The 26,585-nt window shown below is 35.6% G+C and overlaps 1 protein-coding gene across 2 annotated transcripts in view; it reads right to left on the reverse strand.

Moving 5' to 3' along the window:
* RNF17 (ring finger protein 17) overlaps positions 1 to 26,585 on the reverse strand; it is a 166,854-nt gene that overhangs the window by 72,034 nt on the left and 68,235 nt on the right. For both annotated transcript variants that reach the window (XM_032314687.1, XM_032314688.1), the window contains 7 exons: positions 20,170 to 20,323; positions 16,816 to 16,931; positions 15,546 to 15,666; positions 12,508 to 12,628; positions 2,559 to 2,786; positions 1,738 to 1,888; positions 1,467 to 1,585 (listed from right to left, as the gene is read on the reverse strand). In XM_032314687.1, coding sequence (XP_032170578.1) covers positions 1,467 to 1,585; positions 1,738 to 1,888; positions 2,559 to 2,786; positions 12,508 to 12,628; positions 15,546 to 15,666; positions 16,816 to 16,931; positions 20,170 to 20,323 — 1,010 coding nt within the window. The remainder of the gene's footprint in view (positions 1 to 1,466; positions 1,586 to 1,737; positions 1,889 to 2,558; positions 2,787 to 12,507; positions 12,629 to 15,545; positions 15,667 to 16,815; positions 16,932 to 20,169; positions 20,324 to 26,585) is intronic.

The following is a 26,585-nucleotide window of genomic DNA, read 5'->3' on the forward strand; positions in this document are numbered from 1 at the left end:
GTGGGGTTCTATTGCCTGTAGGGTTATTATCTGGCTTTTTATTCTTTTTACTTCTAATAGTTTGTATAGAATTTGACTGTAATTCTTTCTTTTGCTCACGTTTTAAGTGAAATAAAATTTCCTGCGCTTGGGTGCCTGGGTGGCTCGGTTGGTTAACCAACTGGCTTCAGCTCAAATCATGTCCTGGAGTCCCAGGATCAAGTCCCACAAAGGGCTCCCTTCTCAGTAGGGAGTCTGCTTCCCCCTCTGACCTTCTCTCCTCTCATATTCTCTCTCTTAAATAAATAAATAAAATCTTTTTAAAAATCTCCTGTGTTTTTAGAAGGAAGAGGTGGATCACAATTGCTTTCCTAGCTTCATGGCTCTAGAATTCTCTGGTTGTTTTCCCCAAATGACAGAAAATATTGCCTCATATTTTGATATCTTGTTCCTCTCCCCTACTTTTGTCTGCATCTTTTCTTTCCTTTGCCCTATTGTCTGATTTGCTAAAATCAGGTTCTATTCCTAAGAGTTTCTACTCGGTGTGAGGTCATGGAATACTTCCAAAGGTTATATGGCTACAGCTCCAGTACCATGAAATTCTGGCACATTATGTTTTAGCATCCAGCTCTGAAGAGCATCTTGCATCTTGGTTGAACAGCAACAGTCTTGGTTTCTCAGACTGGCTTGCATGCTCAGTGAAATACTACTTTCAGTCAGCCTTCCTTCCTTCCATACAAATACTGGTAACCAAAAGGGCGCATAAGGGCATGGTATGCCACACCTGTTTGTATCTGGAGGCTTAGAGAGGGAAACCTAGTTGCTCACTTTTATTGTAAAGACTGTGCAGTCTTCAGTTTTGCTATCCAAGTTGCTCTGTGTTTATGGTAGAATTCTACTAGACTCAAAAACTAATTAATGCCACTTTCCCAGAATTTTTTTTTAAGATTTTTATTTATTTATTTGACAGAGAGAGACACAGTGAGAGAAGGAACACAAGCAGGGGGAATGTGAGAGGGAGGCTTCCTGCCAAGCAGGGAGCCTGATCTGATGCAGGCCTGGATCCCAGGACCCTGGGATCATGACCTGAGCCAAAGGAAGATGCTTAACAACTGAGCCACCCAGGTGCCCCACTTTCCCAGAATCTTAATTCATTTTTTTTTGTAATTTACATATTTTTGGCTTTCCATGCAATGCTAAGCTTATGAAACACACATTATTTCTATCTGCCTATGTCCCTCAAGTTTTTTAATATTTAACACTTTGAATTCTATTTAGATACCAATCATACTGACCTATCTCCATTCCTTAGTACCACTAAAATTTATGTGCTCCAAATTTTTCTTTCCCTTTTCTTAAAACCTCAAAATTAACTAGATTTATGAAATTTCAGATGTTAGTAATATGAAAACTGACAAGAACCCATCCAAAACCAAAAAGATATACAATTATTCAATAGTGAGAAAAATTATTCAGTGAATAACTACCTTATGTCAACAAGAGAACATTCCAAAGATAATCTTCCCATTGTCCTTAGGTTTTCTTGAAGTTCTCGTAAACACGTAATATTCACGACTAGTTCAACACCCACATCATACAGCAAGACCTATGAAAGCAATAACTTTTAGTCTGTGGAAAGACAATATTTCAAAATATATTTTGCCACTGAATAACATAATAAAAATGAGACTAAAAAATTTCAGGATAAAAATATTGAATGCATTCACCTTCAGTTACTATTTTTAACTCTTCAATTACCTCTACCAGTGTGTCTGTAACCATTCTGATGATCTGGCCTCTTCGCCACTGATTTTTATCAGGGATCCTAACAGCACAGTGCATATCGTTTTCCCATTTAATAGGTTCCCACTTTGAGTTTTCATAAGCAGCTATCATCTTTTCTTCTAAACTATATAAAGAAAAAATTTTAACTTTTAAAACTTTTCTTACAACATATAATGCTATAATATTTCTTACAATAATATAATGCTCCAACTACATATCTTCTATTATCCCTCTTTGCCCAAACTGGATATTTTGTTCTTCCTTGAATACCCAAGTATATTTCCACTGCAGGATCTCTGAACTAGCTCTTCCCTCTGCCTGAGATTATTTCCCCCCAGATAGCCTCATGGTTTACTTACTCCCTTTATTCAGGATCCATTACAATGGCAACTGTCTTCTTGAGGTCCTTCCTGATTATCCAAAATTGCCTTCCTTCCCAACTGCTTTTTCTCTATTGTCTTTATCATCATCTGTTACATTAACTATTTTATTTGTCCACTGTCTCTCCCTCTACCAGAATTTAAGCTCCAAGACAGCAAAGACATGTAAATATTTTTACCACCATATCCCCCACACCTAGAATACTGGTTATGCCCAATTAGGTATTTGTAGAATGACTAATTCTAATACAGTGAAAATAACTAGTAAAGATACTACTTGTATACGTTTAACTAGTTTTAAAATAACTGTTTAGCTGAAATAATTTTGTTTTTAAAAGTCCACCTTTATGATTTCTAGATCTTTGAAACAAAATATAGGGAAAATCCCATAGGTAATATGTTTTCCTTATATACCTATTAAGTAAGTTTTCTGTTAATAACCACTGAACATAAATCTTCTCAGGAGATATCACATTACAGATATGTACAGGCAGTTCCTTATTATAAAGTGATTGGAGATTCTCATTAGGTAGAGATCTTACAGACACGGGATTTAAGCTGTTTACTTCATTTGAAATAATTTCTTCTGGAGAAGGATCCCATACTTCAATATGCTTTTTGCAATTATCCTTGAGGGTATATCTAGAAAATAACAAAACCCATTAGCAAAAAGAGCAGCTAAGAAAATATTTATATTTGTATTTGTTTAGATCTAGTGATGAACAAATTTTAGCTATTATTCACTGCTTCCCAGTTTTGATATTAACAGCAGTTTAAGTCTTTTTTTTTTAAAGGGTTAAATACTACCAATGTAAGACTAAATCCCCCAAAAGCCAAATTTTCTATTTTAAAAACAGTTTAAAATCTCATTGACATTTTGTACTCACAAAGAATACAGGAATTATTCATAATTTTTCACAAAATCTGGCATTTCAAATGGTGGTTTATATATAGATAAAAAGTATAATAAGAAAGTATTTTGTGATGACTGAATTTTGTAACGTTTGTAGTATTTGTCAACTTTTGAAAATCTGTTATTTGTTGGGATTTCTTTTATCAGTCTATGTAAATATTACTTTTGCTTATTTAGTTCTATAGTTAAAACTCTGTATTCCTTTTCTTTAAGGGGGGCTCTTTAGGCTCGCCCATGAAACCTGGATTTGCCTTTGCTGAGCACAAAAGTGGCACCATTCGGAAGTGAGTATACATGCCTGAACTTTTCTTACCCCTTGTGCAGCCTCATCCATTTCCTTAGCTACTGCTGTACCTGCTTCCCACTCTTTATCATGTGCTTCTGCTACTATGCAAATAAACCACTACAGTGTGTGACTGACAGTCCTCTGGCCACTGCACAGTTGTTTGCCAATTGAAGTTATCCCCCTTTGCTTTAACATGCCTCTGCTTTAACATACCAAAAACACCTCAAGCACATGTCCAAAGCCATCACACCCATTTCCTCCCCCAGACCTGCTCCCCACTCTACTGTTCCTTGTTCTCCAGGAACAGTATCCCCAGATATTAGGTGGTTATAGTTATTAGTTCTGAAAGTCAATCTTGACCCCTCCTCTTCCTTACCTACAATCAGTAGCAAGGTCTTGTAATAGTCACTTCCATAATGTATAGCCTACAGTACTCACTTACAGCCCAACACTTTATTTTTAAGACTTGCAGTCAGAGAGAGATTTCTAAAACCCAAATCTCCTCCCAGTCCTCTGCTTAAAATCAGTCAATAGCTGCTAATCCTCCTTCCTGAAGTGATAAAGTTCAAACACACAGAAGTGTTTGAAAAGTACTTTTCTTTCTTAGTGATCAAGGTTCTGTAATTATCTGGTCTGTGCATTTCTCTCCAGTTTGATCTCGGCTTACCTGCCACTATTACCTTTTTTCCTGTCTACCAGCTGTGAGACTGTACTAACTGTACTAACAATGCCTAAACACATTACATTTTCCCTGTGTATAGGCTTTCACTCCCAGTTGTACTACAGAATTCAGTTTAGGTGAAATCTCCAGTGGTAAACCCTCTAACAATCCCACAATACTGTGACTACGCTTAACAGAGTCCTTATCACACTGAAAGGTAAGCTTGACCATCTCTACTACATACTGTAAGCTCCTTGAAGGCACAAACCATCCTTATTCATCACTGGATATACCATTTGCTACAATTTAACATGTAGGCCTATAAATACCTCTTGCTTATATAACCAAACAATGGGAAGAGAAAACTAGCTAATGGACTTCTAAAAAATTTTTTGTAAAGATTTTATTTATTTATTTGACAGAGAGAAAAAGAGCACAAGTAGGCAGAGCAGCAGGCAGAGGGAGAGGGAAAAGCAGGCTCTCTGCAGAGCAGGCAGCCCAATGTGGGACTCGATCCTTAACCAACTGAGCCACCCAGGCGCCTGCTAATGGACTTTTTATTTTTTATTATTATTTTTTATTTTTTTTAAAGATTTTATGTATTTATTTATTTGTCAGAGACAGAGAGAGAAAGCATAAGCAAGCAGAGGCAGAGAGAGAAGCAGGCTCCCTGCTGAGCAAGGAGCCCCACATGGGACTCGATCTCAGGATCCTGGGAGCATGACCTGAGCTGAAGGCAGCAGCTTAACCGACTGAGCCACCCAGGCATCCCATGGATTTTTTTAAAACAACTTTATTGGGGCACCTGGGTGGCAGGTGGGTGCCTTCAGTTCAGGTCATGATCCCGGGGTCCTGGGATCGAGCCCCGCATCAGGCTCTCTGCTCAGTGGGAAGCCTGTTTCCTCCTCTCTCTGCCTGCCTCTCTGCCTACTTGTGATCTCTATCTGTCGAATAAATAAATGAAATCTTAAAAAAAACTTTATTGAGGCATATTTTCTACCAAAAAAGTTCACCCATTTCAAGTATATAGTTCAATGATATTTAGTTAACTTTATCAAATGATGTAACCATAAGTCAGTTTTACAACATTCTCACTGCTCCCCAAAAAGATCCCCTTTGTCCATTTACCATGAATCCTCCTCACCCATAGCCCCAGGAACCTCCTAATAAATTTTTTGTACTACAGACTTGCCTTTTCTGGGCATACCATATAGATGGAATCATATAATATACAATCTCTTGTGTCTGACTTCCTTTATATAGCTTAAAATTTGAGATTTTTCCATGATGTAGATGTGTCAGTACTTTGTTATTTTTTTATGGCTGAATAGTATTCCATTATATGAACATATAGTATTTTCTCTATTCACCACTCACTGGATATTTACAGAATTTCCAATTTTGGGATATTCTGAATAATGCTATGAATATTTGCTCATAAATCTGTGTATGAACATATGTTGTCATTTCTCCTAGATAGGAGTGGAATTGTTGGGTTGTGTGAAAATTTTATGTGTAACTTTTTTTAAAGATTTTATTTATTTATTTGACAGATAGAGATATCACAAGTAGGCAGAGAGGCAGGCAGAGAGAGATGAGGAAGCAGTCTCCCTGACAAGCAGAGAGCCCGATGCGGGGCTCGATCCGAGAAACCTGGGATCATGACCTGAGCCAAAGGCAGAGGCTTAACCCACTGAGCCACCCAGGCGCCCCTTGAGAAACTTACAAACCCTTTTCCAAACAGGCTGTATCACTTACCTCTATGACAGCAATAAAGGTTACTCCACATCCTCACAAACACCTGTAACTGTCTCTTATGTAACAGCTATTCTAGTGGGCGAGAAATGGTATCTCATCGTGGTTTTAATTTGCATTTCCCTAATGACTAATAATGTTAAGCAAATTTTCATGCACTTATTAGCCAATTACACACTTTCTTTGGTAAATGTCTGCTTTTATCTTGTGCCCATCTTTTGGGCTGCTGAATTACTTGTTTTCTTAAGTTGTAGAAGTTCTATGAATTCCAGATACAAATTCTTTATGGGGCATGTCTGGCAAATATTTTATCTCATTCTGTTATTTGTCTTAACAGTATCTTTCAACGTACACTAGTTTTGAATTTTGGTGAAGATCAATTACTAATTTTCTTTTATGAATTGTGCTTCTGGTGTCAAATCTAAGAAATCTTTGCCCAGTCTACAGTCCTAAAGATTTCCTCCTGTTTTCTCCTAGAAGTTTTGTTTTAGCTCTTAAGAGTATAATCCCTTTTGAGTGAGCTTTGTGTATGGTGTGAGATAAGGGCTATGTTCATCTTTTTTTGCTAGTGGATATCCAATTGTCATAGCACCATTTGTTGAACAGACTATCTTTTTTTCAATGAACTGCCTTTGTGCCTTTGTTTAAAAAGTCAATTAATTATAAATATAAGGATTTATTTCTCAACTGTCAATTCTATTTATTCTTCTATATGTCTATCTTTATGTTAGTACCACACTGTCTTTGTAGTTTTGTTTTGTTTTTAAGATTTATTTATTTGACAGATCACAAGTAGGCAGAGAGGCAGGTGGGGTGGGGGGGAAGCAGGCTCCCTGCTGAGCAGAGAGCCCGATGTGGGGCTCAATCCCAGGACCCTGGGATCATGACCTGAGCTGAAAGCAGAGGCTTTAACCCACTGAGCCACCCAGGCGCCCCGGTAGTTGTAGTTTTATATTAAATTCTGATTCTAGGAAGTGGAAGTCCTCCAACTTTGTCTTTGTCTTCAAAATTGTTCTATTTTATGCATTTTGCATTTTTATATGAAATTTGAGACCCCATCAATTTCTACAGAAAAGTCTGCTGGAACTTTCACATAGCTTGAGTTGAATCTATAGCTATCAAACTTAAAATTTTAAAAAATGAGGTGAGATTCACATAACATAAAAGTATTTTAAAGTGAACAATCCAGTAGCAATTAGTACATTCACAGTGTTGCACAACCATTACACTTCTATATAGTTCCAAAACATTTTTATCACTCCAAAATAAAATCCCCCTAAAGCAGTTGCTACCCATAATCCTCTTTTCTCAACTCCTATTAACCACCAATCAGTGTTCCATCTCTGTGGATTTAACTATTCTGAATATTTCATATAAATGGAATCATTCTCTCACCTTTTGTGTCTGGCTTATTTCACTTAGTATAAAGTTTTCAAGTTGTATCAATATTATATCAAAATTTAATTCTTTTATTTTTGGCGGGGGAGGGACAAAGGGAGAAGGAGAGAATCTTAAGCAGGCGCCATGCCCGGGTAGAGCCCAGCTCAGGGCTCAGTCTCACAACCCTGAGATCATGACTTGAGCCAAAATCAAGAGTTAGACACCTAAGACTGAGCTACCCAGGAACCCCTAAATTTAATTACTTTTTAAAGGCTGGATAATATTCCATTGTATGTCTATCTACCACAATTTGTTTATCCAACTGTTGATAGACAAACAGGGTGGTTCCACTTATGAATATATATGTACACACATTTGAGTACCTGTTCTCAATTCTTTTGGGAATATATCCAAGATGAAATTTATGGGTCATGTTTTAAGTTTTTAAGGAATCTTCAAGCTGTTTTCCACAGTGCTTCACTATTTATATTCCTCTCTCCACATTCTCACCAACACATTTTTTTTTTATTACAGCCATCGTGGTCTGTGTGAAGTGGTACATTAATAGACTTTTAAAAAATAAATATTACTAATTTTTGAGAAAGTAATATATGTACATGGTTCAAAATTTAAAATTTGAATTTTATGACTCTTTCCAGAGAAACAGTACATATACATGTATTTAGTCTTTTTTGTTAAAAAACTAAACAACCATCATTGATTATATGCCCAAATCTGATGTCTTATAAAATTAATGTTAACTGGAAAAAACGTAGTTAAAACTATATGACCCTGATCTTTTTTTAAAAAGATTTGGTTAAATGAGAGGTAAGAGAATACTTTATGATTTTAATTAAAACACAATTGCAGCAATGGAAAACTTCTGAATTCAGTCAACATTACCATGGCCAGCTTTAGTGATCCAGATTGGCCAAGAGTCATTCAAAAGAAACACAAGTTTCTATGACCAAGAACTGTACCTTTAACTTTTGGCTAGCAGGTGGATTATATGGGTTATATATCCATGGAAAGATATTAACACTGATAAAAAATTCAGGGCATGCTCACAGTTTAACACGTGAATGTTATCTTCTACTGCATGTTGACCATATTGACTACTAGATGGCTAATTAAAAAAGAATTACAGCTTTGCTGGGATATAACTGACATATAAAATTGTAAGATATTTAAAGTGTCCACTGTGGTGATTTGATATAAGTACACATCATGAAATGCTTCTTCTCTTCTAGTTAACTATCATGCTTTTTTGGGGGGCTTAAGGCAGAGTCATATTATACATGACTTCAATATTGCCTAAATAATGATTTGTAACTAGAAAATTCTCCCCTAATATTTAAATTTATATATATGGAGAGGTGCAAAAGACAGGGAAATTTTATTTTAAAAGCTAGTAAAGATCCCTGTGTATTTTATAGAACACTGCTCTTGCAGAAAGCTGCTACACCGTCATAAAGAGTTCTTCTTTCTAGAATCTATTTTGCTTACTGTGGAATTGAGTTTTGTTTTAGCTTTAGTTCTCCCCTACAACAGTGGCATATTAAAGTGAGCAGATGGGTGCTTGCTGTTCTCCTCTGATGCTCTTGATAGTAGTGATATTTTGGAATATTTATCTAATAAATGCCTTATTCTCCAAAGCTGCTTAAGCAAAGGGAAAAAAATTTAAAGTTTAAAAATAGCTTTATTCCATGAATCATGGGACAAAGTATTTAGAAGTTGAATTTCACTGAAATTATAAACATCTGTTCTGTCAAAGACATGATGCAAGAGGATGAAAAAAAGCCACATACTTGGAGAAAATATTTGCAAAAGGCACATATTATACATAAAGTACTGTTATCCAAAATATAAAAAGAACACTTAAAATTCAACAATAAGAAAGCAAATCACCTAAAAAATGGCTCCAGAACATTAAGAGGAACCTCCCCAAAGAAAATATAAAGATAGCAAATAAGCAAGTGAAAAGATGCTCCATATCACATGTCATCATGAAATCACAAATAAAAACAAAAAAAGATTCTAACACTACACATACAATTGAAAGACCAAAATCTGGAATGCTGACACCACCAAGTGCTAATGAGGATGTGGGGCAACAGGAATCCCTCATTCATTGCTTGTGTGAATGCAAAATGGTACAATTGCTTTAGAAGACAGTTTGGCATTTTCTTTCACAACTAAACACATCTTACCATACAACCCAGCAATCACACTCCTTGGTATTTGCCCAAAGGAGGTGAAAACATGTCTACACAAGAACCTGAATGTCAATGTTTATAGCAGCTTTATTCATAATTATCAAACCTGATCTCAACCAAGATGCCCTTTAGTAGGTGAATGGACAGACAAACTGTTGTACATCCAGACAATGAGCTATTATTCAGTGCTAGAAGGAAAAAAGTTATTAAGACATGACAAAATAAGGGGGAAGTTTAAATGCACACTATTAAGTGAAATAAGCCAATCTGAAAAGGCTATATGCTGGATGACTCCAATTATACGATATTCCGGAAAAGGCAAAATTATGGAGACAGTAAAAAAGATCAGTAGTTCCTAGGGATTCAAGGGAGGGAAGGATGAATAGACTAAACACAAGAGATTTTTAGGACACTGAAAATACTCTGATATCATAATGGTAGATTTGTGTCATCATACATTTAGTCAAAACCCACAGAATGTAAATTATGGACTTTGGATGATTATGATATGTCAATGTAGTTTCACTGATGTTAACAAATGTACCATTTTGGTGGTTGACAGTGGGTGGTTGACTGTGCCTGCTGGGGGGAGCCAGGAATATGTGGGAAATCCCTGTGCTTTCTGCTCAGTGTTGAGAACCCAAAACACAAATTCTATTTAACAAAATAAAAAAAATATGAAACCTAAAACTATAAAACTTTGGAAGAAAACATAGCAGAAAATCTTTATGACCTTGAGTTAGGTAAAGATTTCTTAATTACAGCACAAAGTGCCTGACTTACGAAAGAAAAAAACTGTCAAAGTGGACTTTAAAACCAGAAACTTCTACTTGTTGAAAGACACTGGTAAGAAGTCACAGATTGGAAAAAAAATTTGCCATATTTGCAAAGCAAAGCACATAATCTTGACGAAGAACTTCTATCTGGAATATATTAAACTACTTTCACATTTCAAGAACAGTAAGCAAAAAGCACAAAGCAAAAAACTATTGAAAACTTCACCAAAGAAGAGACACAGATGGTAAATAAGAATATGAAAAGATCTTTAATATCATTAAGCTAAAATTAACACCACTATGAAAAACCACTATATTTCTATTAGAAGGGCTAATGTGAAGACAAAGTGACAAAATCAAGCACTAGCAAGGACAGAGAATAGTAGAACTCACAAATTGTTGGTGGAAATTCAAGATGGTAGAGCCAATTTAGAAAATGTGTGGCAGTTTCTTATAAAGTTAAAAAAAACTACAACTTAAAAAAAATCTTTTTCTTTTAGATATACATACCAAAATATTAGATGGATGAAGTTATGTGATGTCTAAGATTTATGCCAAAATTATCAAGGCAATAATGTGGCCAGGACACTAGATTAAATAAAGATCCCAAACTCACTTACCTTATAAGCAGCAATCTCACTCCTGGGTATTTACTCACGAGAAAATACATAAATATGTCTACATACAAAGACATGTATGCAAATGTTTACAACACCTTTTTCATAAAATCTCTCAAACTGGAAACAGCTCAAATGTTCATCAATTAGGAAATGCTCAATATTGTCGTACATCCAGAAAACAGAATAATAGTGAGCAATAAAAACTGATACATGCGGGGCGCCTGGGTGGCTCAGTGGGTTAAGCCGCTGCCTTCGGCTCAGGTCATGATCTCAGGGTCCTGGGATCGAGTCCTGCATCGGGCTCTCTGCTCGGCAGGGAGCCTGCTTCCCTCTCTCTCTCTCTCTGCCTGCCTCTCCATCTACTTGTAATTTCTCTCTGTCAAATAAATAAATAAAATCTTTAAAAAAAACCTGATACATGCAACAACATGGATGAGTCTCAGAAGCATTAAGCTAAATGAAAGATGCTAGACACAGAAGGCAAATACACTATGACTCCATTTATAAGAAGTTATGGAAAAGTAAAAATTATAGAAACAAATTAGATTAGTAATTGCCAAGGTTTGGGTGTGGAGGAAGAGAAAGAACTACAAAGGTGCACAAGGAACTTTTTATTATGATAGAAATATTCTGTATTTGGAGTGTGATAATGGATATATGACTGTATATGCAAAAGGTGAATTTTATTGTATGTTTCACCTCAATAACCCTAACTTTTTTTTATAAAAGAGAAATAATAATATTTTTTGAGAGGAAGCGAGAGAGGGCAGGGTGGGGGAAGTAGGAGAGAGTATCTTAAGCAGGCTCCATGCCTATCACAGAGCCCAAGTGGGGCTCTATCTCACAATCCTGATATCACAAACAGCTGAAATCAAGTCATACGCTTAACCAACTGAGCCACCCAGATGCTGCTCAGTCCAATACATTTAAAAACTTCCTCTCATTTCTTTCTCTCCCCTTACTTAGGGCTTACAGTGGAAAAAGGGCAGGCCCACTCCACCTTCCAATCCCCCAGTGTTAGGGCAGGGAAGGAAGGCAAGACTACATTCTGAGCACATTACTGCAGGTTTCTGCTTCTCTGGCTTACCCCAACAGACATTATGTGTGGGTGTTATCAAATATTTGCTTTCTTGAGAGTGATATGTGGGAATTCTTCAAAACACCTTTCAGGGGCCACCCTACTGCATAAGTCAGTATTGTGAAATAATTGTTTTGTCTTGACTCCTAACCCTCCTAACTCCTAACCCTACCACCCCTCCTCACTAACCCCTGTCCTTTTGCTTCAGGGCTGCTCAACCACTGGTCTGTACTAGGCACAATGGCTCAAATCTGGATCTTGTTAAAGTATCCCCTTGAACCTAGGAAGAATGTACATTTCTCCAAGTGGGAATGTGGGCTAACCCTACCACTAACTACCCTATCCTGCCATTTCTCTTCCTAATTATCTTTTCAAATAGCCACAAATGGCTGCCAAAGCAGATGTTCCACCTAGAAATAAGATGCATTTTCCTTTTCTTAGAAGTATCTTCAATCCCTATAAGCCATTCTCTTGGTTTCAGAGTCCCTTAGGGAAAAGCCACGCTACTCCCCATTAGGCTAATGACTCCAGTTATTTTTCCTACTATTTTTCAAGAATGGGGGAAACATCCCAAAGCTACAGCCTAAGCAGATATCCTAAAGGGAAAGGTATGCCAGTTTTCCTTCTTGAGAATAAAATGTTATGTATGAACTAACAAACATTTACAGGTCTACTTACCCTACTTCGTAAGATGCTAGGCCCTCTTTGACTAGCTGGTCATTTATACTAGTAGGAGTCATTCCAGGAACACCAAGAGAATCGAAAAGCTCAACCAAGAGCACATTATCTTCCAGAATTTCTGTAAAACATTAAGATGAGTTTGGGGAAAGAAATAAATATGTTGCAAAACATACTAAATGAAGCAGTTTTTAAAAAAGCTATAAACAATTACATTTTGCATAGATGTGGGTTTTTTGCTGAATAATACCAAAATGTCTCTACAGGGGGATAAGCAGCATTTTGCCAACAAAACAATCGTCCGTGTTATCTGCAGCATATGCAAATTAATAAAATTTTCATTTTAGATTGTGTACCGTTCTATAACAGATCAAAAACAGTTTAAAGCTTTTAAATTCAGAAAAATATAAATTGATATATATTCATTGAAGAAATGTTCTGGTGTGTTTTTAAACTGTTTTACTGTGTTCGCCCAAGTTCCAGAGTACAAAAGAATGAAATTCAGGCTAGAGATTGTCCGCAAAGGTTTACAGCTTTTAAAAGAATGGCACAAAGTTTACAACGAGAAAAAAAAATCTAGAATCCTCAATTAGAGACTGAAATCTGGATATTTTCCCGTATTTTTAGGACAATCTAATTTTTAATTTCTTTTAGAATACATAATGGTTACTTAAACACATAGATCTATTTAGATCTATTTCTTAAACTAAACTGGGAGTTTAACTATGGATAAAGTTTACATCTTGTATGCCTGTTTACTTACCTATAGTACTTAGCACAGAGAACCTGCCTAATATGTATTTGAATAAACAATAGAGTAATTTCTTTAGGAAACACATACTTCAGTGTACTAAAGTATACACTGAACACACACTTCAATACAGGTTATGCTTACACCTTCTACACAACAGCAGCTGGTAGCTGCCGGTCAGAATGATGATTCAAAAAAAAAAAAAGATGATTCCAAATAACACAAAGTGTTACCTCAACATACTTTATTATCTAGTCATAAAAATACATATTAGGTAACCTTTCTCAAGAGCCTAAAAATGATTCCTGACTACTTTTCAAAAGATCTGATATATCATCTAAAATAAAAGGCTAAGCAATGCCAAGCCTCAATTAATTTTCATCTTCTTACTTTCCATGTCTTGTGGTCCCATTAGTTCTTTGTCTTCATATTTCCCATACATAGAGTTCTTTATTGCAACAGGGCCAACTTTCCATATGTTCTGTACCTTTACCAACTTCCCTGCTCTGCTAATTAAAATTTAAATATCCCTGGGTGGCTCAGTAGGTTGAGCAGCTGCCTTCAGCTCAGGTCATGATCCCAGGGTCCTGGGTTCGAGTCCTACATCAGGCTCCCCCTGCTCTGCAGGGAGCCTGCTTCTCCTTCTCCCTCTGCCTGCTGTGCCCCCTGCTTGTGTGCTCTTTCTCTCTCTGTCAAGTAAATAAATAAATAAAATCTTTTAAAAAAATTTAAATATCCCTTGCTTTATAAGGTAACAATGCTCCCCTTATCATCTATTATTAATGTCTTTAACTGTCAATCTCATCATTGTGCAGGTTAATGGGGTAAGATATTTTAGATTTAAGGAGTGCCAGAAGGCCTGTTCAAATAAAATTATCTAGCGTAATAACTATGTTATGACTAGTGTTTGGATGTTATTGGTATAACAGGTAATTAAATGAGTAAGAAAAAGAAGGAATCAAAAATCAGTGGAGATTACTCAAGGACTAAGAAGCCCTTAATTTACTGCTCGCATCAGAGAAGCCAGATATAAAAATGTTATTGACTAAGGATGCAATATCTGTAACCACATTCTTATTTAAACAAACCATTTCTTCAGAACAATTTCTCATATCAACAATGTGGATAAATTATCACTGATATATCATCAGTTCCCAGTTATGTAACTTTGAACTGCTGATTGCTAAGCTTTAGTCTCCTTATTGTAACAGAGGCTAACCCTCTTCTGGTGATTGGGTTCATTTAATGGTAGTATGACAAAAGTGAATAAATAGATAATAGTAATCTTGTGTGTCCTGCACTAGCACTTATTAAGACCAACTAAGCCAGAAAAATAACAGACTTCCACCACCCCCAACCCCTGCATCCAAAGCCCTTGGGGTCAGACAGGTTTTAGAATTTCAAATTGAGAAAAGCTACATAAAATATATACTGCCTATTTTATTTTATTTTTTAAAAATTTTTTATTTTTTATAAACATATATTTTATAATATCCCCAGCAAGATTCCAAGGCAGGAGCCTACAAACATACATTACTATCCTGAAATGGAATATATGAATATTCACTATAAAGGAGATAAAGACTATATATATCTTCATGTCACTTCAAATCAGGTTTTGCTAGTCAACTTTTCATTGTCAGAACGTGCTAGGTTACGAAATTGTGAGCTAGTGGTCAGCCTATATCTTAGGCCCAAACTAGTCCAAAAAAGAAATGACTTTTTTTAAAATATGGAGAGAGGCTACAGTTGAATTCACTTAAGTAAAATGAAAAAAAAAAATATGAAAAGTATTTAACAATTGTGTCCCACCTCCTCTCACTTTCCTGCACATTAAACTTTAACATTCATCATGCCAAAATGAGGAAAGAACCACTGCAGAAATGTAAATGAAATAAGAGAAGTTAATTCCTGGCTTTAGGGTGTTCAAGAGGCCATATCTAGGATGACTGATTTTTTTTTAAGATTTTATTTTTAAGTAATCTCTACACCCAATGTGGGGCTTGAACCTACAACTCAAAGATCAAGAGTCCCACACTCCACCAAGTGAGCCATCCAGGCACCCCTAGCATAACTTGATCTTTAATGGCAATTTTTGCCTTGTACTGATTTTATACTCTACAGCCTGCAACTATATCCACTATACACAATTCTCAATAAATGTTCTCTCTTACTAGTCTCATTGATGACACACTGAATTTAGCTTATATCAAGCAAATGTATTATGTTATCCTTATTTGAAATTATATATAATTACATAGCAACAAATAAAAACGGAATAGCTTACTGATGACTGAACATGTCATAAATTTATCTTGAGTTTTTTCTTCAAATTTTTCCTTAGCTTTTTTGGACCACTGCATTGTCTTTACACATGGTTCAATATAGGCCAGCTTACATTTAATTGCCTGTGTCAAACAAAATTGCACCATTAAGAAAAGGTGAAATTTCTAGTTATTTTAGAATTAAAGTTTTATATGTGTACAAAAAACTCTGAATATATAATCTGAAAATAAATGTGCAAAAGGTATCTATAAAATATTTTATAAATGGCAATAACTGGAGTCAACAAATCATTTGGTAGAATTATTGCACATTCAGACACCAATATAACAAGCATCTACTGAAAAAATTACAGATACTCATTATATACTGTTAAATGAGAAAAGCAGGTTACAGGACTATTTTTCTAATCCTATAATTGTTAAATAGAAGACACATCTTTGAATTAGAATTGTAGGAGCGGCTGCCTTTGGCTCAGGTCATGATCCCAGCGTCCTGGGATCGAGTCCCACATCGGGCTCCTTGCTCCGCAGGGAGCCTGCTTCTCCCTCTGACTCTGCCTTCCACTCTGTCTGCCTGTGCTCGCTCTCGCTTGCTTGCTCTCTGACAAATAAGTAAATAAAATCTTAAAAAAAAAAAGAATTGTATTTATAAAAACATTGAATAGTTCTGAATGAGTCCTTTTTATTTATATTTTCAAGTTTTTCCTAGTTTACCCATTTTTAAAATGAAAAATATTGTTTAACAATAATTCAAATGCCCAAGTGTAAAGTGAGTTAGAAAATAAGCCCCATTAACTTTATCTTTGAGGAATAAGATTCCAAGAGAAAGATAATTTTTACTTATTTTTCCAGACTTCTCTTTCTCTTGGACATGTTATATATGCTTAAACATAAATGGAATTGCAGTAAAAATACTCCTATGATGAGATTTTCACACAAAATCTATCACCTTCCTACCACATTATACAGGTTTTCAAAATAACATTTGAGATCTGGAGACCAGTAAAAACTTATGAAGACACAAACATACAAACAGATATACATTTACAATTAATGCTTATTTGTTACGATTTACATACATCTTAACAACTTATGGCTGCTATATAGGAAATTACAGTAATGACAGCAACTCTTTTCTATATTCCATGTATCAAATTATTTACAGACAAAAATGTTAGTTAACAGAGCACTTCTATGATAAAAATGATTTCTAAAAATACTGTCACAATTGTGTTAATATTCTGACCCTATGACTCATAATAAGTAGATTACCTTCTCTGGGGGATTTAGAAACTCATCTTTTATTTTACGCATTTCTTTAAGTGTTATTTTTGCAGTATTACCAAAGTCCACATATTTAACTTCAACTTCACGATGTCCAGGCAATCCTTTAAAAGTTATTAAATTAGAAATCATAAACTTGGAAAGAAAACAGAGAATTATCTAGAAAAATTTAGACGGGACAGTCAATTACGTTAGAATACTTTTATGATCAACATATTAACCTAATACTTTTTTAAATATAAAAAAATTTCTAATATGTGGACCTAAAAAAATAATCAACCATAATGCAGTCGTTCAGACTTGAGAAAGTAACAATTTTAAGATATCCAGAGGACAATCAAAACCAGGATAACAACACAGCTATCAAATGCTAGGTGTTGTGGCCTAAAAGTTAAAACTAGGCATTAAGTCAAGCAGAGAAAGACCACTATCATATGATCTCCTTGATATGAGGAAGTGGAGATGCAACATGGGGGGTTAAGGAGGTAGGAGAAGAATAAATGAAACAAGATGGGATTGGGAGGGAGACAAACCATAAGTGACTCTTAATCTCACAAAACAAACTGAGGTTGCTGGAGGGAGGAGGGCTGGGAGAAGGGGGGTGGGGTTATGGACATTAGGGAGGGTATGTGCTATGGTGAGTGCTGTGAAGTGTGTAAACCTGGTGATTCACATACTTGTACCCTGGGGGGATAAAAATATATTATATGTTTATAAAAAATAAAAAATAAAAAAAACAAAAACAAAAACAAACCCCTAGGCATTAAGACTGACTAGATTAGGGGCGCCAGGGTGACTCGGAGGGTTAAGCCTCTGCCTTCTGCTCAGGTCATGATCTCAGGGTCTTGGGATGGAGCCCCACATCGGGGCTCTCTGCTCAGCAGGGAGCCTGCTTCCTCCTCTCTCTCTGCCTGCCTCTCTGCCTACTTGTGACCTCTGTCTGTCAAGCTAATTACTCTTTCTAAAATATTAGTCTGAGCAAGTTCCTTTTTCTCTCCAAGCCTCACTATCTCATTCATAAAATGGGCATACCAGTAGAATCCAATCTTGTAAGATTTATTTTTTTTGAGGATTCACCTATTTAAAATAATTTGCAAAGCACCATAGTAAGCATGAACTTAATAAATGTTTACTGTTAGCCAACACAGGTTGACTAAAGCAAAAGATTTAATAATCAAACTAAAGATTCATTCATATGATGATACCTAAATGAAATTTAAAAAAAATTATTTCGGGGAATATTGTGAACAATAAGCAAAGACAGACCTCCATGTCAATCTAGTCTCTATATTTTACAGAATACCAACGAATCCCCTAAAATGTTTAAACATACAGAAGTCTGAAAGAAAACCTATCACAATGACCTTTTTGAAAACACTCAAAATATATGGCTGACTTTAGCCTCTCTTATCATACCTATGTATAATTCTACTAAACTGGTTGCCACCATTTTCAAATTTAAAGAGTAGTACCATATACATAATTTCAAAAATGGAAAAAATACAGGCATTCTCTGCTCCTTAGCAGAAATGGAAGCATATGGAACAACACTGGTATTCAAGAGGACACTTCAAACAACTTAGGCCCTATGGTAACTGGTATCTGGAGTAATTGAGAAGATACATGTTATTATAAGTATAATAATAAGATGAGGAAATCCCTCCACACTTCCGGAATTCTCATGCTAGAAGGATATTCTTAACTGACTAGTGCCATTGGATTCTTATTATTCCTCAAGTCTCTGAATGGAGATATAGTTTTAGACAAAATAAACAGGAGATAAAATTGAAAGAACAGGAGATAAAATTTAAAGACAAGAGATAAAAAGAACACAGGAGAAAAAAATTTAAAGAACATTTTTTTCCCTCAAATTATGAATCAGTATGAGAGTCAGGAGATATGAAAGGCCTCAAAAAAAATTTTTTTTTAAGATTTTATTTATTTATTTGAGATAGAGAGAGAGAGCACAAGCAGGGGGAGCTGGAGGCAGAGGCAGAGGGAGAGGGAGAAGTTGGATCCAGTGTGTAACTGGATCCCAAGACCCTGAGGATCATGACCTTAGCATAAGGCAGCTGCCTAATCCACTAAGCCACCCAAGCATCCCTGAGAGGTCTCAAAACTTACTTCCATTTATTCTGAGGAAACAATTAGATGATGCTCCCCAAAAACGGGAATAAACTGAAGAAGTAAACATGGGATCCGTAAAACAAGGGATCCAATACAGGGAGAAAAAAAAGTATATTGCAAAATGAAATAAATTCTCTGAATAACAAAAGTGTAATAAGCTTAGAGGACTAGCAGTCCAACTGGAGATGATAGAAAGATATTTTCATGGGGCGCCTGGGTGGCTCAGAGTCCTGGGATCCAGCCCCACATCAGCCTCTCTGCTCAGCAGGGAGCCGGCTTCCCTCCTCTCTCTCTGCCTGCCTCTCTGTCTACTTGTGATCTCACTCTGTCAGATAAATAAAATCTTCAAAAAAAAAAGAGATGTTTTCACCACTAGAAAAAACAAAAAACAAAACCCAACTAACATTACCTGCAAAGTCAAACATGTAGAAAATTGTTTTTAATAATTAGGAAAATGTAGCCATAAATTTTAAGAAAATAAAGTGAAAAATTGATGCATTAGCTTGAAATAGAAATAAATTATTTTTATGACTTAGTGAAAATATTTATGCAGAATATAGATTAATTAAAATTGTGATAAACTATGGTGACGGGGTGGGGAGGGGATAAAAGAGCTAAAAGAAATCTAAAACTGCTACCTGCCTTAATAAGAATAGACACTTTCTGAGAGTAAAATATCAACAAAGTATTACATATTTAGAAGTAATATCACAAATAAATACCAAAAGAAACAGTTGAAAGAATTTAAAGTATTTTTAAAGTAATCTTTACATCCCACATGAGGCTCAAACTCACAATCCTGAGATTAAGAGTTCCATGCTCTTCCAACTGAGCCAGCCAAGCAACCCTAAAATATTTGCCTTTGAGGAGTACAGTCTAAGTTGTTTAGCACCATTTAACTTTTTAAATAAGGCAGACATTAGGAAACAACAACAAAAAAACAGGTTAAGGGCTAGTCAAATAAAAATCTAAGGACTTAGAGAGTCACCTCCTAACATTATCACTAGGTTTTTTTCCCCATTTTATTTTATTTCTTTTTTAAAAAATTAACATATAATGTATTATTAGCCCCAGAGGTACCACTAGCTTTTTAAAGATAACTGAGCAAAATGGGTAAGATCAAATATCACTTCTATGATTTAATTTGTACCAACTCAAATGGTTTCAGTTTTTAAGCATAACATTTCCCTGTAGAAATAGTGTGCAATTTCCTACCAGTAACTTTTGCTCGGTACCAAACTCCATCTTCAAATTTAGCTACACAGGCTTGACCTTGAACTGGACAAAGGATTTCCAGATTTTCTCCATCTTCACTTTTATAAAATTCCTCAATTGTTTTTAGTAAAAATAAAAAATCCAGGCTCTCTATCTAAGAAATAAAAGGATTAAAACACTATAGTTTCAAAGAAACAAAATTTAAATGTAGCATGTATTATAAGTACTGCTTATAAAATTACTGGGATCAGACAAATCAATCGTTATGTAATTTATATTTGTAATATTTTATTATAGAAGCAATATATAAAATTAGCAAATATGGACATAACAAAACTTTTTAAAAAATCACATTTCTTCAGTATCTTAAGGGTATATCCTTCTAGATCCCTTTTTAAAAATTTAAATTCCATTAGCCAACATATAGTATATCATTAGTGCTCATCCCATCACATGCCCTCCTTAATGTCCATTACCCAGTTATCCCACCTCGCTACCCTCCTACCTTTTCGCATCCCTCAGTTTGTATCCTATAGTTAAGAGTCTCTGTTTGTCTCCCTGATTTCTTCCCACTCCGTTTTCCCTCCCCTCCCCATGATCCTCTTATATATATAACATATATGCTATTTCTTATATGTCATGAGTGAAATCATATGATAATGGTCTTTCTCTGCTTGACTTATTTCACTTAGCACAGTATCCCCCACTTCCATCCATGTTGATGCAAATGGTAGGTATTCATCCTTTCTAAAGGCTGAGTAATAGTATATATATATATATATATATATATGGGCCACATCATCTTTATCTATTCATCTGTTGAAGAATACCTCATCTCCTTCTACAGTTTGGCTACTGTGGATTGCTGCTATGAACATTGGGGTGCATGTGCCCCTTTTTTTCACTATAGCTATAAGTAAATTGGAGTAAATACCCAGTAGGGCAATTGCTGGGTCATAGGATAGCTCTATTTTCAACTTCTTGAGGAACCTCCATACTGTTTTCCAGAGTGGCTGCACCAGTTTGCATTCCCACCAACAGTGTAAGAGGGTTCCCCTTCCTCTACATCTTTGCCAACATTTGTTGTTCCAGAATCCTTTCTTATACACACACAAACTTTCCATATTTTTAAAAACAAAAGTGAGAAGATATCTTACATGCAATTTGATTACAGTGTGATAATTTGCATTTTCTGTCAATTCTCACTTTTCTGTTTGAGTATTCCCATTAGTACTTTTTGGCCATGTTTAGATATCTTTAAATGACCCAAACCAGTATCAAATTCAAGACTACATATTATATTTAGTTATCTCAATAAATATTTTAGAATCTAGTGTAGTCCTTTTTTTTTTCTTTTAATGAGTAGGTCTTGCTGAAGAAAGCCTGCTATTTTTCTGTAGAATGGTCCATCTTTTGGATTTATGTGGTTACATCCTCATACTATTATTTAGCTTGTTCCTCCATTAAGTGAGGTCTGTCTCCTGAAATTTCCCCAAAGCCAGAAGTTCTATCTATAGGTTTGGTGGATTCAAGCCTTTTTATGCCAGAATACATCTTAAGTATATGTAGGTTGCAATATACCAAAAGATATAACATTACTGATTCAGTAATAATATGCTAAGGTTCACCTACAGAGTAGGGTGATGATTCTGATCCCTCTATTGTACAGTTATGTAATTAATTTAATAATACTTTGGCATTATATGAATGTTCAGTTTCCCATCAACCTTCCATCTCGTGATTTTAAAGTGAATTGATCATTCTTTAAATCAGTAATTTCAGTAGGGTTTATAAAATGACTACATTGAGTAAACTAGAGATTTCTCTTATTAATAAGGTTACTTCGTTATTTAAGTTCTTAAAGTTCCTATAATATCTAAAACATAGTTCCCCCACTAAAAAAAAAAAAATCATCTCAAAACACCAAGGATAAATGTCTGTTATCTCTCCAAATACCAGTTCTTAAGGTTAAAAAATATTTTAAAATCTATATCAAATAGCAAAAAATGAAGATTTCCTTTTTTCTAAATATTATAATGCAAATGGAAATTTTGTGAATCTGTCTTTTCTTATTTCATTTAAATTACTTCAAAAACCTTCAATTTTTTTAACTTTTATTTCTAAGTAGGTTTTATTCATATTCTTCAATCCAAAATGAACAGTGAAAATTTGCACAGAGGAGTGACATCAGCAAAATTGTAGACTAAGATGCTCTAAGCTCTGGTTCCCCCATAGAAACAATGGGGGAAAAGGAGGGGGAAGGGAGAAAAGTCTTATGAACTTTGTCAGAACTATGAAAAAGTCAAAGGTTTATAGCAACCAAGCAAACACCCAATCAAGCTTCTGGCATTCAAATAAATCTCTGTCACAAGCTAAAGGAATAGAGACTTCAGTGATCACATGCAAGGAATAGTCTTTGAAAAAATAGTCTGAAATAGTCTCAAAACTAACCAACCACTGTAATCTTCAACAATAAGAAAATACAGCAAATCCCAGGGAGGTGGGGAATCTTATTTTCAGAGTTATCACATTCTAATAGTCAAATGTCCAATTTTCAACAAAAAATCAGAAGAAATACAAAGAAAAAAGATAACATGGCTCATTCATGAAAACAAAACAGAAACCACCCTCAAAGAAACCCAGCTAAAGGACATACTAAACAAAAACTTCAGAACAACTGTCTTAAATATGTTCAAAGAAGAAAGGAACACATGGATAAAGAACTAGAGGAAACCAGGAAAATAATAAAGAACCAAGATGAAAATACCAACAAAGAGAAATTATAAAAAGGAATCAAACAAATTCTGGAGCTGAAAAGTATAATAACTGAAGTGAAAAATACACCAGAGGGATTCAACAGCATATCTGAAACAAGCATAAGAAAGGATCATAAGAAAAGATCAGCATATCTGAAACAAGCATAAGAAAGGAAAGTGTAAAGGGAAGTGAGGCTAAGGGACTTGAACAGAGGCCAAGGGCACCATTATACATATTAATATATACATTATGGGAATTCCAGAAGGAAAAAGGAGCAGAAAGATTATCTGAAGACATAGTGGCTGAAAACGTCCCAAATTTGATGATGGACATGAATCAATGTTATGGGTTGACTTGTACCTCCAGGATATGTTGGAGTCACAACATGAGAATGTGACCTTATTTGGAGACAGAGTATTAACAGATAATCAAGTTAAAATGAGGTCATTAGGATAGGGCTTTTTTTTTTTTTTTAAAGATTTTATATATTTATCTGACAGAGATCACAAATAGGCAGAGAGGCAGGCAGGGGGTGGGGGGAAGCAGGCTCCCTGCCGAGTAGAGAGCCCAATGTGGGGTTTGATCCCAGGACCCTGGGATCATGACCTTAGCAGAAGGCAGAGGCTTTAACCCACTGAGCCACCCAGGTGCCCCAGGACAGGCCTTAATACAATATGACTGATGTTATTAAAAGGGAAAGATTTGGTACAGAGGGAAACAGAGGAGAATCCATGAGAAGATCAAGACAGAGATTAAGGTGATGCAGCAGAAGTCACAGACCACCAAAATTTCCAAATAAGCATCAGAAAGTAGGATAAAAGAATGGAATAATTTATCACTCACAACCCTAAGAAGGAACATACCCTACTGACACCTTGATCTCACACTTCTAAATTCCAGAACTATGGGACTATAAATTTATGTTCTTTAAGCCACCTTATCTGTGTAACTTTGTTATTGCAGCCCTAGGAAATGAATACAGATTTTGGTTTTGAGAAGTAGGGTGTTGCTGTAACAAATACCTAAAATATGGGTGTGACTTTGGAATTAGGTAATGGTTATGAAGTGCATGAATGAAAAAGTCCAGATTGTCTTGAAAAGAATTCTGGTAGAAATATGAATGTTAAAGGTGCTTCTGGTGAGATCTCAGGCAGAAATGAGGAACATGCTATTGGAAACTGGAAGAAAGTAAATCCTTGATATAAAGTGGTAGAGAACTTGGTTGAATTGTGTTCTGTTGGACAGAAAGTAGAACATTAATATTTAGCTGAAGAGATCTCTAAGCAAAATGTTGAATGTGCAGTTTGGTTTCTCGTTGTTTATGAAAAAACATGAGAAGAGACATAAAGAAATAATTGCTAAACATAAAGAAACCAGAACTTGAAATATTTAAAAAATTCTCAGTCTATCCATATTGTAAACAATGAGAATGTATACTTAAGAGAGGACAGCAAGGATGTGGCTAGACACTGCTGAAGAGATCACGGGCAAGTGACTTGTGGATCCAATCAGTCAATTCAGTAGAAACACTACCAGCTTGAACTTAAGGGGACAGAAAAGGAAGAGGAAGGCTGTTGGGATTTGTGTGATGTTATAGGCAGCAAGTGAGTTGACCAGGCTATCAGCCCTGTACATGTGTTATCTTTCAAGAAAAAGGAATAATGACCCCAAAGGTGATTCAGGGGCTGTCTTGTCTGCCAATGCCACCAGAAGCCCAGAGGGCACAGGCCTGAGAGGAAGGACAGTCTCATCCTCTGTTTCAGGAGGTTCAGCCTTCTGGGTTCCAGAGCATGAGGACAACACCTCAATTCCAGTAAGTGAGGTGGTGGGGGCAAAACTACCACCCTAGTAGGACTGGAGGGTGGAGCATCCAGCCAATGAAGTAGATTCTCAAGTCATAAGAATCTAATAGAATTTTCTAGGCTTTAGATTTGTCTGGTCTCACATATTCAGAGATAGAGAAGAATTTTGCTCCAGCTTAAGTGATACCTACGTCTTAACCTGTACTTGAATTAGACTATGAGATGTGAGACTTTTATTTGATGATGTTTATATATTAGATTTTGGACTCAGAAGTGATACTTTAATGATTGGATTGGGGTGGATATATTTTGAATGTGGGAAGTACATGAATTTCTTTTTTTTTCTAAATTTCAGTGAATTTAGCATAATTCAAGTACAAGTGAATTTAGTATAATGAATATGTCTGTTGATATTAGAGACATTATTACTAAAGAACTTATTTGTGTACGTCTTTGAATTATCATCTAGCACCCTTTTATTACAAGGCATGTCTATGGTAGTGGGCTCCCTCTGCCTTTGTTTATCTGTGAATGTCTAAATTTATCTCTTATTTTGAAAGAACATTTTGTTATATACAGAATTCAAACATGACAGTTTTTTCTCTTAGTACGTTGAATACAGTCTTATATTATCTTTTGGGATGTTAATTTCTTCTAAGAAATTAATATTTTTCAGATTCATTTGTACATGATGAATTTGGTTTTTGTTGATGCTTTCAAGATTTTCTTTTTGACTTGCAGTAGTTTAGTTAGATGTGTCTTTGTGTATATTTTCTTGGCTTTATATTACTTGGAGTTCACTGAATTTCTTGATTCGTGGATCATATCCTTATTGAAATATGAGGAAGTTTTGGCTGCTATTGCTTTATTTATTTTTTTTAATTTTTAAATTTCTTTTCAGCATAACAGTATTCATTGTTTTTGCACCACACCCAGTGCTCCATGCAATCCGTGCCCTCTATAATACCCACCACCTGGTTCCCCAACCTCCCATCCCCTGCCCCTTCAAAACCCTCATATTGTTTTTCAGAGTCCATAGTCTCTCATGTTTAATCTCCCCATCCAATTTCCCTCAACTCCCTTCTCCTCTCCATCTCCCCTTGTCCTCCATGTTATTTGTTATGCTCCACAAATAAGTGAAACCATATGATAATTGACTCTCTCTGCTTGACTTATTTCACTCAGCATAATCTCTTCCAGTCCCATCCATGTTGCTACAAAAGTTGGGTATCATCCTTTCTGTTGGAGGCATAATACTCCATAGTGTATATGGACCACATCTTCCTGTCCATTGAAGGGCATCTTGGTTCTTTCCACAGTTTGGCGACCGTGGCCATTGCTGCTATAAACACGGGGGTACAGATGGCCCTTCTTTTCACTACATCAGTACATGAATTTCTGACAGAGTAGGAATAGATTGCTTTGCAAACTGTGTCCTTCCCAAAACATATGTTGGAGTTCTAACCACAAAGTATCTCAGAGTATAACCTTATTTGAAATTAGGGTTTACAGATGTTACTAAGGTAAAAGAAAGTCTTGGGCAGGACTGACTTTATTCAATAGGACTGGTGTCCTTATTTAAAAAATGAGATAAACAAGTAGATAAAATGCCAGGTGAGGAAAGCAGAAGAGACTGTGGTGATGAAACAGACATCAACAAATGGTAAAGATTGCCAGCATACCATATACCACCAAAATCTAGAGGACACACATGGAATATGTTTTACCTCTAAGATCTCAGAAGGAATGAACCCTGCCAAAATCTTGAGTTTAGACTTCTAGACTAGTCATCACTGTCAGACCATAAAGTTTTGTTGTTTAAGCTATCTAATTTAGGGTACCTTGTTACAATGGCCC

Source organism: Mustela erminea, chromosome 15 (assembly GCF_009829155.1).
Source record: "Mustela erminea isolate mMusErm1 chromosome 15, mMusErm1.Pri, whole genome shotgun sequence".
NCBI lineage: Eukaryota > Metazoa > Chordata > Mammalia > Carnivora > Mustelidae > Mustela > Mustela erminea.